This window comes from Talpa europaea (assembly GCF_964194135.1).
Source record: "Talpa europaea genome assembly, chromosome: 2".
Lineage (NCBI taxonomy): Eukaryota > Metazoa > Chordata > Mammalia > Eulipotyphla > Talpidae > Talpa > Talpa europaea.
In genome coordinates, this window is record NC_140068.1 from 137168938 (window position 1) to 137182343 (window position 13406).

Sequence of the window (13406 nt, forward strand, 5' to 3'; positions counted from 1 at the left end):
AGAAATAAATATTCCTTTTTGACCTCTTGTTAACTTGCCTAAGAAAACTCTTGACATATCCCCAAGGATCAACAGGTGGTCTCAGGTGACAGTGTCAGGAACGTGCTACCCAGACACCTGGATTTACAATGCCCAGTGTCCTACTCCTGGGATCCATTTCATTCTCAACACAGTTGCTGTGAAATGGGAAGTGTTTCATCCTAATGTCAAAGGCTAGGTGAGAAATAAAATAGCCATTCGTGGCATGGTGGTCAGGACCCATGCTTATGACAGAAGCAAGTCTCAGGAAAGGAAGGCGCTGGCTGCCTTTCATCACTCAAACAGCTGTGAACGGTTTCAGAATTAGTCTCGAATGCAGACCTCGCGGAACTGACTTGTCTGGGGGCACTCCTGCAGAACTGGAGCGGTTGGGGGCCAGATGGCCCGTGTCACAGCTTGGCTGGGTGTCTCAGAATGAGCACGGGTGACAGGGGGCTGATGGAAGACATGGCAAAGGAGGAAGAGAGAAGGCAAAGATAAAGGAATAAAACTCGGGAGGGAAGGAAGAAGAACATGAAGATGAAGTGGGGTCACATGCAGTGGAGGGAGGCAGCATGGAAGAGGGAAGAGGCAGTACTGGGGGGATGGCTGTGGGGATGAGCCTCTTTTCTCATGGTCCCCTGCTGGGCTCACCTGCCCCGAGCGACAGGGGTCCTGAGCTTGGTCTCTGCAGGTCTGCTCGTTCATTCCTGGAGTCAAGGCCCAACTCTGCTCTCGTTTTTTAGTTTTGTTTATTGAGGTAACTGGTTTATAGCACTGTATATGTTTTAGGGCTATGGCTTCACACCTCTACAGATGTATGTTGCCACACCACATCCACCACCAAAGTGCCCATAATCCTCCACCACAGTCCACGAGGCCCCCTCTTGTTTCCCTTCTAACTCTCTACCCTTCCTTTCTGCTAGCTTCCTTTTCTGCAGTCAGATTTGCTTTGTTTGGTTGTTTTGGTTTTGTCTGTTTCCTTGCTTTGCTTCTCTCTATTCCACATATGAGTAAATCGTCTTTTGTGTTTCTCCTTCTCACTTCTTTCATTTAGCATCATCCCCTCCAATTTCACCCACGATGTTGCAAATGGCAAGTGTTTGTAATTTTTTATAGCTGAGTAGTATTCCATAGTGCAAATAAACCACTTCTTCTTTTTCCACTCATCTGTCTCTTTGAAACGACACATCTGTCCAAACCCTACTCTAAAACTTCCTTTCTTCAGGAAGCCTGTCCTTGTCCCTTTGCCTGGTACCTGCAGGTTTGCTTATGGCTTGTCCTCATTTAAAGCTGCCCAAGTGCCTGTTCAAGGTGCTATCTGAGTACGAACCCAACGAAACTTTCAGCTGACAATGAACTAGAGTCTCCCTTTCTGCTTTCTCCTCGAAGTGATCATAATATGCTTTGCAGACAATCAACGACCCTAAGATCCAGTAATGGTACAAAGTGATTCATTCATGTTCTCTGCCAACAGAATCCCTGGCAGCCCAAGCCCGCTTAGCCTCCAGGAGGAACACAGCTCTGCCAGTCCTTTGAGTTTAGCCCAGTGAAACTCACTTCAGGTTTCTGGCCTTTATAACTAAGTTGTTTTACACTGCTAAGTTTGGGAGGGTTTGTTACAGCAGCGATGAGAGAACCAGACTATGACATCCAGCCGGTTCTCAGCTCATCACAAAGATGGGTTTCTGCAGAAAGATTTCCAAGGCAGAGGGAAGGGTGTGGCTGCGAGGTAAATATAAACAGGCTGGCCAGCCAAGTGCTTCCTCCAGGGGCTGCTCCCTAGAGGGATACTTACATTCTGCGGGTAGCCACAGAACTTGCTGGATCTCAGAGGCTCCAGGAACACACGGTTGAGGGGGAATCAGAAGAGAGGGTCACCATCCCAATTCCCCACCTCCCACCAGGATCTCGTCCTTTGCACATTGGATCAGGAAGCTAGTAGGTAGCGTTCCCTTATGAACTGCCTTTGCCACATTAAGATGTATGGGTACAAACCAAATATTAAAATAAAAGAAAATCTCAGCAGTGGAAGAGCTCAGAGCATGTCTTTTGATAACTAATGATTTCATCAGAGTGTATGATGATGACGATGATGATAATAATTAATGCTGATGACAGTAATAAAAATGATAATATGTGGTACAAAGAACCTTATACTTACACCTAGCCTTTCATCTTTAAGAATTTGAAAATGCTTTGCAACCTGACTTCCAGGACATATCAGCTTGAAATTAGGTCTCTGCTCACCTCTGAAATTCAGACCTTTGCCTGGCTTGAAATAAAGTAACCACCGACCAGTTAATGCAAACTCTGTTCTTAGTCCTTTAATTCCTTTTTTTTTTTTTTGCATTTAAAAAAAATTTTTTAAAGATCTATTTAATTAATTTATTTATTTATACAAGCACTGGGTACAGTCAGAAGCGCGGGAGGGTGAGAGAATTCACCAGAGCCAGAGCCGGGAGCAGAGCAGGCAGAAGGACCGAAGCACACCGATGAGGGGAGCAGTGGGCGGCAGGAGAGGTCTGCGCGCCATGTGGGACCCTCCTTCGGTGGCCGGGGAGCAGCCAGGGATAGAACCAGCGCTGCAGAGGCTGCGGGCAGCTTCACAACCCAGTGCTCAACCGCTGCGCCACCGGGGAGGCCCCATTTTTAAAATTTTACCATTTACCATTTTTTACATTTTTTTCAACCATATTTTCATCCCTCCAGCCCCTTCAGATACTTCAAGCTATACTACAAAGCCATAATAATTAAAACAGTTTGGTATTGGAACAAAAACAGACATACAGACCAATGGAACCGAATTAAGAATTCACAGAATTCTTAATTTATTTTTCCCAGAATGTGTTTCCAAGACTCATCTCTTAGAATTCAAACTAACCTGGCTTTCTTTTTTTTTTTTTTTTAGAGGCATGTTTTTATTTTTTTTTTATTTGTTTGTTTTGTTTATACATGCACCGGGTACAGTCAGAAGCGCGGGAGGGTGAGAGAATTCACCAGAGCCAGAGCGGGGAGCAGAACAGGCAGAAGGACCGAAGTACACTGCTGAGGGGAGCAGCGGGTGGCAGGAGAGGTCTGCGCACCATGTGGGACCCTCCTCTGGTGGCCGGGGAGCAGCCGGGGATCGAACCGGCGCAGCCGGGGATCGAACCGGCGCCGCAGAGGCCGCGGGCGGCTTCACAACCCAGCGCTCAACCGCTGCGCCACCGGGGAGGCCCACTAACCTGGCTTTCTGACCTGCTCCCTACTGATGCTCTTCTCTCCCTCAACCTCATGCTCTCTTTGGGGAGCTCATCTCAGGGTTTTGAGCTCTTACCTCTTGCACACCTAGCCCTAGAGCTGACCTCTTTGCTCTACAGCAACCTCCAGCTCCAGCTCACAGCCTGAATAGCTCCAAGGCACCACCACCACCCAACTTAACACCTCCTCCTGCTAACTGAGCCACTTCCTGGGTCATGGCATTGTTGCCAGCTCATTGCCCTGCACCATCCAGCCTCTGCCAGGGAGCCATCTTCAGCTCCTGCCGGTCTTCCTCTTCTCACCACCACTCTGACCCCTAGTCCCATGGTCACCATCTCTGCAATGTTCTGGCCTCTATCACTGTTGTTCTCACCTCTACAGCCCTGGACCCTTGAGCTCCTGTCCCAACAGTTTCCCAGCTGCAGCCCCTCAGCTGGCTGAGAATAACAATTGAACAAAGACTTTATCTCATCCATCTTTATATATCTCACAGTGCTCCTAGGATTGACTTCCATGGAAGGGAGTCAATCAATATTCTTTTTGAACTGAATTTCTAAGATTTCAATCATTAAGATATTTTATTTTATATATACTGACACATATAAAGTTTAAAAAAAAAGCAGCTGGTAAACTCTATTATATTTTAAATGTATCTGGTGAAGGTACTATTGTGAGGATTCCTGTAATGAATCCTAAGTTACAGAATCTTTTAGAATTTACACACCTACCTATTTCTTAGTTACATTACATTTTCAGGAAGCAGTTTGTGCCTGGCTTATCCAGGAAACTTGTAAGTGTATCACAGTATTACCAAATATACAAACAGGATTTTGCTATTAAGGCCAGGTCATACTGTGAACAGCAGCTGAAAGGAACTAGGTATTTCTCAGCAGGCCAAACATATGAAGGGTAATTGTTCTGGGGGAAGATCGGAGCTACCGACTCGGGAAGTGAAACCATCCGCTGTGGGTATCCCCTCGGAGGGCCTGAGAAAAGGAGTCAAATGAGTCTCAACTTTGCTAGTGGTTGTAACAAGGAGTGAAGAAACCAGCCTGCCACGAGCCAAAGGCATGGCGAGTGAGGCAAGAGGAGGCCTTCAGGGTAAGATAAAGAAGATAGGCACTCTGAGCAGATATACCTGGACTCAATTTAGAAGATGCAGAATATTCGGTCTCCACAAGTGAACCATGTGCTAGTAAAAAAAAAAAAAAAAAAAAAAAAAATCAAGCTTCGGGAGGAACAACAAACCTTCCTAAAGCAGAACAAGGTGGAGGAAGGAAACCCATAGGTAGGACTATATATGAAATCTCTATTGAGTAAAGACTTTTGAATTATAATTATTTTAGAAGATAAATATGACTTGAGAGAAGATGGCTGATTTGTTTAAAACAAACAAACAACAAAAAACGGCAGGAAGGGATTTCTAAAATTCCAGAACCTAGATCCCACTGGCTAGTGATGAAAATGAAGAGGAATAGGGGATCACACTCATGATGGATGGGCCTCCCACAAGTAACCCTACACTTAGTGACCTGCTGCAGACCTGCTTAGAGAGACGCTGTGAGGAAGGGCTAGTTGATCTCCCAAGGAAAGTAGCTGCAGGGGCTAAAACAAATTTCTAAGATTTGGGGATTTATTTGTAGATGTCGAGGGGTCGACACTATGATTATAAATGAGGGCAATCATCACGTGGACAGCTTTTGGGGAAAAGAGATTTTATAGGAATTCCCTATTGGCACAAGGAATGAAGGCATTTACATTAAGGGTGCCAGAGAGGTTTTAGGGTAAAAGCAAAGAATATTTTTAAATAAGGGAAGGTATATGGTTATGCATATTCATAAAGATTTTGGAATCTTTAATGACATCATTCTAATCTGGATCTAATCATGAGAAACTTCAAGGAAAAATTAGGAGGGAGGTGAAGGCATGATAATTAGTATGCAACTGAGACTTCCTTAGATATGAAGTACTCTGGAGAGCAGCAGTGGCTGGGGCCAGAACCCAGAGTGCAGGAGGAATGCTGTATGTCCCAGGGGGCTAGCCTGAGAGCCCGAGGAGGGTAGAAGACAGTGGAATATTTGATAATCAACCAAGGAGACTGAAATTTAAAGCTCTCTTGGTTAAGCCCAAGGAAGGAAAAGGGCAGGAAAGGCCAATGTGATTAAGGAAGGATATAAAGATTAGTCTGAGGAGTCTAAGAGGGAGGCTTAAAATATATAAACAGTGATTTAGAGATACAAACTTTATAAAATACAAGTAGTAAGAAGTTTGGAGAATAATGGGAAAAGTGGAATGGTTCTGGTGAGACCTTATGGACAGCATTCCCCCTCTGTGGTCTGGAGGTCACAAAAGCAGAGAATGCTAGGATATTGGAAGGGGCCTTCCAGAAGAAGCAGGCCAGCCTCTCTTTTTACAGGTCCAGGAATGCAGGAAGAAAGCCACCAGCCCTTAAGCAGCTCTCTCTGCATCCTCTCACCCCCAAAACAAGCACAAAGAAAAGCAGGAGGGGTAGGATTAGCGCCTGGAGGTCAGGAGGCTCAGGACAGGGAGCCTGGCTTCTAGCAGAGCAGGAGAAGATGAAGGGATGGAGAAGGGAAGATCTAATTTCCTGCTCTGGGAGGGCAAAGTGTGAGAAGGTGGTGAGAACAGCCAGGGGAAAAGAGAGGGACAGTTTCAAGCCCTGTAACACACAGAGAAGGAGCTGAGGGAAGCTCTAACTGGTATTTATCCAAGTTTTCTGATGACAGATCAGATTCCCGAGGTCTGGAACGTGTTACAGAGCATGATTCTTAACAGGGCTAGGAGATAGAGCGAACAATTATGGGCCGTTTAACTTAACATCATTTAACTTAACTTAACATCATTTCCAGAAAAATATTAGGAGAAGTTTGGGGAGGGAACAACCCCAAGATACAGTAATTGGGTTAGAAACAGGCTACAGGTTTTAACGGAGGGAAGGTGTGGTTTTAACTAGTTTGTGAGACTTCTTTGAAGTTAGGGCTTTCTCAGTTCTAGATTTTAGCTCATGGTTTAAAAACTTCCATAAAGACTAGGAATAAATATAAAATGAGTAAATAAAACAAAAAACAATCATAACTGAGGACAGTAGAAACACAATGGCAAGAATGGATTTAAGGAGAAACGATACAGTAAAGAAAGCATTTAGCTTAGCTTGCATCAGCTGGTAGGGTTTTGATTAGGATCTTTTCATGAAAAATATGTGATTTCAATTTTGGTCTGAGTTTGTTGCCATGCCATTTGCTAAAATGCTCTGCAGAACAAAAGGATTTTTTGTTTGTTTGTTTGTTTTTCTCTGGGAAAAAAAAAATCTTAGGTTTTTTTTTTTTTTTTTAAGTGGCTTGACCATTTGGTGTGGTTAAAAATTTGGTGCAGTAGGCTGAGGACTTCATGAATCTGGCCTTTGTGAATTTTCCAAGTTAAGAATTCTTAAACAAAAAGAAGATATTCTTTGTGGTTATTCTTGATCAAGAAATTGGCCAATATCCATTTTCTCATATAGAAATTCCATACCACTGAGTAGCTACTGAATCTTTAGAAATAGCCTCAGAAAAGATAAAGAGCAGAGGAATCAGGGAACATATTAAGACTATTTTTATATTAAGATTTGCTAGAAGACTTGACTATACCACTATACCTTGCTACCTTTTTTTTTTTTTAATGTCTAATGAGTACAAGGCACCAATGATTTAATTCTACCTTTCCAAAGGTATTAGATGTAAGTAACTGGTCTATACCTCTGTAGCTAGCCTCCAGGAGGGCTGGGAACATGTCTGTCTAGTTCATACAAGGTCTCACACAACATCTGGTAAATATGTGGTTAATCAATGAATAACAACTGCATCAATACTGGGTACTTTACTGAGTGCCAGAGACTGTACTAACCAGCATCTTGTATAATTAGCTCTGTTAATTCTCCAACAATGTCTTTGAAAGAAGTTCTATCATTAATCCCACTGTCAAGGACTGGGTAAAAGAGGCGGCACTGAGAGGTTAAGTAATTGGCTTAAGGTCACACAGCCGGTAACCAACGCAGCCTGGCCCTGGGGCACCCGAAGTCCACAGTCCTCCTCTGTGAGTGGGTGTACAGCCCCCCAGCCCATGTGTCAGTGTTCACACACCCAGAAAACTACATGCCAGGTGGGAATTCTCGGAGATGCATACTCAAGTATCAACTCACATCACCAAATACTGAAGTCAGTGGCGATAGGGAATTTAAAGTTCAGTTTCTGGGATCAAGAGCTGTGCGGGAAACCCAGAGGCAGAGAACCAGGAGAATAGGCTGCAGTCAGCTCTAGGAGATGCCCCAGTTCTCAGTCGGAACAAAACATTTAAGACTTTTCGCATTGGTAGCAAAGTAATTGAGGGTATTGTGGCGGCTATATCAGTGAGGAAAAGAGTAAAGTGCGGAGCCAAGAGTGTGTTCTGCGTGGCCTCTACTGGGTCCTGCTGGCCTGGGCCAAGTGAAGACTTTCTAGATGAGTCTGAATTTGGTTCGGAACATGACATAGATGGATTCCCCTCTAGTTCCACTTTAGGATACTGCGTTTGAGATCTGAGATGTCCTCATCACTTTTGTTTTCTTTTGATGTCCTTTATGGCATCTTTTTTTTTTTTTTTTTTTCTCCTGTAACCATCTGGTTCTGAGGAGCTCTGTTTATGCGTTTGGCTCCAGAGTGTCCCTGAGCGCTGAAGATCTTGGGGCTACACGCCCAAAGCTGATGAGGAGCGTGAACTTTGTGGACTCCTAGGAAGATGAAAAGAAGCCTCTGGCACTTACAAGATGGACTTAGACACCGAGAAGGGAGGAGACAATTTAGACTGAGGAGGATTCCTGTCTGCTCTGCCCTGTGCACTAAGGAAAATGTGGTGCTTCTCAGCCCTGACACTGAAGAGCCTGCTGAGTGTGGTCCCATAAGGGACCCTGCACCTCAGCAAAGCGCCTTCCCGAGGCGCTTGCCTGTCTGGTCCTCTTTCCAGAGGAAGAAAACTGACTGCCACAACCTGAGGCGGTTCAGCCTCATGCTGTGTAGATGATCCAAGCTTTGGGGAGACACGTTGTCCCTACGAACGAGGTTAGAAGTTTAGTGTCACCACACAGCTTGCCTAATAGAAGATGAAGTCCAAGTGGAGCGAACCAGATTAATGCGGCCAGAGACTTAGAAAGAGGAAATACAGTTAGAAACCCCAAGTCAAGCAGTCAAGGGCATGGGGGTGGGGAGGGAGAGCAGTGAGAAGAGAAGGCGAGCCTTGAAATAAGAAGCCACTGTTATGTTCAGGCCTCTGGAGGGGAAACAGAGTTGCAGAACTGGTCTGGTGATGACATCTCAGTGAACAAAAGAATGCTGAGCGAGAAAGGGATGGTGGAAAGAGGGGCTGATGCGACCTCAAGACCTGTGCCGTCCCAGGGTCCATTTCCTGCTCCGCCAATTCTTTTGTTCTCTGTCCTTATCAATCCCACCCCTGGCCTGAGTAGGAAGGACAGACAAGTCATGCTTAAAGCCTATCTAGCTTTGGAATTACTAAAGCCTTTACAAGGGTGGAGGTTTCTGTTGGCCCCATGATTTTTTCATTCTGAGATGACACTTTCTGTGCATGAGCACAGACACACATTGCTGGTTTATGAGACCGGTGCAAGGAATGTTTCAGAAAGCTGACAGCCTGGTGGCACCTCGTCAGGACGGGGGGAACAAATGCCAGGGCGGCCAGGGGGCTCCTTGCTGTGTCAGCAGGAGCGTGCTGGAATCTTCCTCCCCCAGAGCGGGGGCACATCCTCTCCTTCACACACCCACTCACCAGGAGTACAGGCAGCCATTGTTCCCATGTCAGAGGCCCGCCACGCCCTGCTCCCGGACAATGCCTGCACTGCACAGCCATCTCCGAGCTGGTGATTTCCTTTCCTTTTTATTTCCTCCTCTGCTTACGAGTGCATGGAATGAAGGGCTTTTTTTTTTTTTTTAAACAGGACATTTTACAGGGTGTTTACCGATGACATACTAACTTTCAATCTCTTTCCACTGGGGTTTTCTTAATCTCCAAAAGATTATACAACAGATAGGAATTTGGTACAAAACACAAGTAAAAGAGGTTCAAAAGGATTCAATTTTTCAGTTATTGTGCATCTCATTAGGTCACCACCATGTTTGAGCAGGTCCTCTGAGAAGGCTGCTTTCTTTCCCCTTCAGAGGGCCAACCACGCGAAAGGAACATCGCAAGCTAAGAGTTTTACGAATCTAGAAGCAAGGCATGTTATGTCCTAACAATCTACAGATCCTTTCTTAAAACAGCAACTTCAGTCTTTAGAAATTCAGCCACTCTTCCATCCACCACCAATCAATATTCAGTTAGCACCTACCTTGTAAGAGCCTAAAATATTTTTAAGAAATCCTTTTCTTCCGAGAGTGTACAATGTGGTCAAAGGAGAAAGGCAGAAACAAATGCATATGTAATAAATTACAGTAGGCGTCACAATAGAATTACGTGTAGCATTTGATGTAGATACAAAGGAAGGAATAGAAATTCTAGTACACGCGGTGTCAGTAATTGAGCTGGGGCTTGGTGTCCTGGGAGGTGGCACATGGCTTAGGTTTTCGTGTGTGCACATAAGTTGTGTGCATGCCAGTGTGTGCCAGGGTCTGGGGTGGTGGGCCCAGACCTGGAGATCCTGTAGGCCACGGTGGCATTCAGACAGCCTATGGGCATCAGGGACCACCCATCAAAACAGGAGACTGACCTGATGGGATTTGCTTTAGGTGTGGGTCACCATTTCTGTAATCAAACAGTTTTTCCTTGTATGTGTTTTGTCCTTGTTTTCCTTTATACAACAATGCACTTGCGGTGAGAATAATGTCTCATATTCGATTCGGCGCTGTGCTCTGACCTGGGAGATGCCCCCTGGCATTCAATATGGGTATTTTCCCAACTGGCACGGGTGGCCCGGGAAACCTTACCACTTCAGTCGGTCGATAGTATTTGAGGTCCACAGTCACGTGAACTTTTCCGGTCTCTTTACATCTGCCCACTTCATTTTCATTCTTTCCTTCCCACCTGGAAAGAAGATAAACACTTAATCAGCCTCTAATTGCTTGGGAGCATTATGCCAAGCTGTGGTCCCTCGCTGGCATGCTTGGCTCCCTGCGGGAGCATCTAAGCTCATTAACTGCAGGAGCACAGGCTGCCGTCTAGCCCGTGATCAGGCACCAGAGCCTTCCAAAAGCCTTTCCAGATCTGTTCTGAAAGGGTGCTTGCCTTATCCCAGTCTTTTAAGAATATCATGAGGAGCTCAGAAATGAGAATTCAGAAAAACAGATCAGTAGGAATAAGGAATGGGGTGATTTTTAGGGATTTCAAAGATTTTGCACTTTCAACGATTCTTGATGAAGTCAATTATTATGAATTAATATCCTGTCTTTTCAGTTTTTTTTTTATAGTTTTAGGAAAATTCATTGTATTTTTTCCACTTTGGAATAAGTTTCATACCCCAACAGACCATTCATTTCACCCTTCCTGTTATATCTAAGTCCTTTGCTCTACCAGCCAGCAGAGGGCTTCAGTAATAGTCATAGATAATTAAGGATCCATGAATTGCACATGAATGGGTTCATTTCCTCCTATGAGGGGGTCTATCAGCCTCTCTTGGCCTCCCCCGAATCACCTCTGATCCTGCTGGGACTCAAGTTCTTCTTACTTTTACCCCTGCCAGTGACAACAGGTAAGAAACCCAACAATCACCCTCAAGCCCACACCCCTAATGCACAGGATAAGCTCCTGGGCTCTGAGACCATCATCTTGATGGCATTCCATTTTATGTTCTCATTTTCAAAGAAACAAAGCCACTGGCTTAATGTTGACCTCTGGTTTCCCATTATCTAATTTATAAACAACAGAAATTACTATATAATTTGAATTATTTTTACAAATGAAGCTTTCTGGCAAAAGAAAGGAAAGGAATAACAAAGGAATGTTTGAATTCATTGCTTATCCTCAGAACTAGTTTGCTTTATCAGCTGGAGAGAAATCCTAGGTTGGGACCATGCTGTGACTCCTCCATCAGCATCAGGGAGGGGGGGCAAAGGAAGGACTAGTGTGTTAAACTGGTTATTTGAAATGTGCTTCGTGGGTCCCACCAAAGATAAATCTTGAATGGGGATCATGGTGATATGTTGGACATAGGTTGGGTATGAAAGACATAAGCTGGCCTCACAGGCTTTATTTCTGATTGACTATTGGAGTGTTTTCTCAATTCACTTCTCATAACATAGGGATAACAATTCACCATTCGAGGGACCATCAGTTCATAAAGAGGCTGCATTTGCCAATGACCTCAAGGCAAAATACACAAAACATCTCACAACACAGGGAATCACAGCAGGGTATATGGGACAACACAAAGCTGGACAACTGGCATGTTCCTGTGGTGTTTATATGAATTAAGTGACCTAAAACAGGGCAAAGGACCCCTTTGGCTTAACGTTTTACTGTTGACCACACTGATAAGGCTGATGATTTTAAGCAAGAGAATGGCAGGATAGGAGTGAAGCTTTTGGAAAATTCACCTAGACATGGTAGGTGGACACGTTATATTATGGAAACTAAAAACCGGATAAAATGAGAAGATGAGCCCAGGACATCTCTTATGGATAAAGACCAAATCTTGGCTAATATTTACAGTAAGGAAGAATAATGAATAATGTGGCGATTTTAAAAATATTACCTAATTCTCAAGTTAAAGGTTTAAGTGGAAACATTGTTTTGGTTAGATTTTCAGTAAGAGAAAGGCTATTTATCTCCTAGGTTTTCTTATTTTTTTAAAGATTTATTTATTTATTTATACAAGCACTGGGTTCGGTCAGAAGTGCGGGAGAGTGAGAGAATTCACCAGAGCCAGAGGAGAGAGCAGAGCAGGCAGACTGACGAAGTACACTGCTGAGGGGAGCAGCGGGCCGCAGGAAAGGTCTGCGCGCCGCCAGGTGGGACCCTTGCCCGGCAGCCGGCGCTGCAGTGGTTGCGGGCAGCTTTGCAATCCAGTGCTCAACCGCTGCGCCACTGGGGAGGCCCTCTCCTAAGTTTGTTTTAACTTAATATTTGTTCACCTTTCATAGTCACAGAGAGAAACAAGTATTTCCAACTTAGTCAAAAGAGTTAACCAAAGCATAGTTTACGATCTAGCTGTTGTTGGCAATCATAGCTAGGTAGATCATCAACTTGGGGGTCTGTCCACAGGTAGGAAGAATTTTGTCTTTTCTATATATCTGCTCCGAGGTCACAACTCAAGAACTGGAGATTCAAATCTATCCACTTACAATTACATTTTTTGGAAATGACACATGAACATACATACACATTTAAACTGATAAAGTCTTGGGAAAGACTTGGAGAGCTTGCCCTAGTCGGGGAGGGAACGTGCAGGAAGGCAGAGGAAGGAGGCAAATTCAGAGGTGTCTTTGGGTGAAGGGCCGGCACACTTTCTGTAAAGAGCCAAAACTTCTGGTGAATTCTCTCACCCTCCCATGCTTCTGACTGTACCCAGTGCTTGTATAAATAAACAAATAAACAAACAAACAAACAAACAAATAAATAAATCTTAAAAAAAAAAAGCCAGAAACTATTTTAGGCTTTATGGTTGCTGTCACGTGTTCTTCCTGTCCACCTCTTCCTTTTGCTTTCTCTCCTCCTCCCCTTCTCTCCCTTCCTTTCCTCTTCATTATCAGCTTTTATTACTATTATTTTTTGACTATCCATTATATTCTTAGAGGACAGTAAAAAGGAGGTGTCAGGAGGAGTTTGAGCCACTGAGCACAGGTTGCTCACCCTGCTTTGTGAGATGAATTAATGGTACACCCCCACCCTCAACTAAAGCAAAGCACTTCATTCCTGCTCACACCAGCCAGCTCTGTTGCTTGTGTTTTCCTGTGTACCGCGCATTCTGATGGCCATGTAGTCGGATGCTAACATTTGGGAATTGTGACTGTAGTTAAAACAACAACAACAACATAGTAATTTTTAAAAGGAAAGGAATCTGTTAGGGCTGAGTTTGTGGCCACTCAGGTCCCTGTAGGACGAGCACACGGCACACAGGTCTCTGTTCCTTGGCCGGAACTTGTCCCGGATGCCATCTTGCAAACACC

General features: G+C 44.5%; 1 protein-coding gene across 1 annotated transcript in view; it reads right to left on the bottom strand.

Moving 5' to 3' along the window:
• Window positions 1-13406, bottom strand: part of GMDS (GDP-mannose 4,6-dehydratase) — a gene marked incomplete at its 3' end in the record, with an annotated part of 554110 nt that overhangs the window by 78428 nt on the left and 462276 nt on the right. Inside the window, exon 9 of the mRNA XM_084228918.1 lies at window positions 10230-10326. Within this exon, the coding sequence (XP_084085044.1) occupies window positions 10230-10326 (97 nt within the window). The remainder of the gene's footprint in view (window positions 1-10229; window positions 10327-13406) is intronic.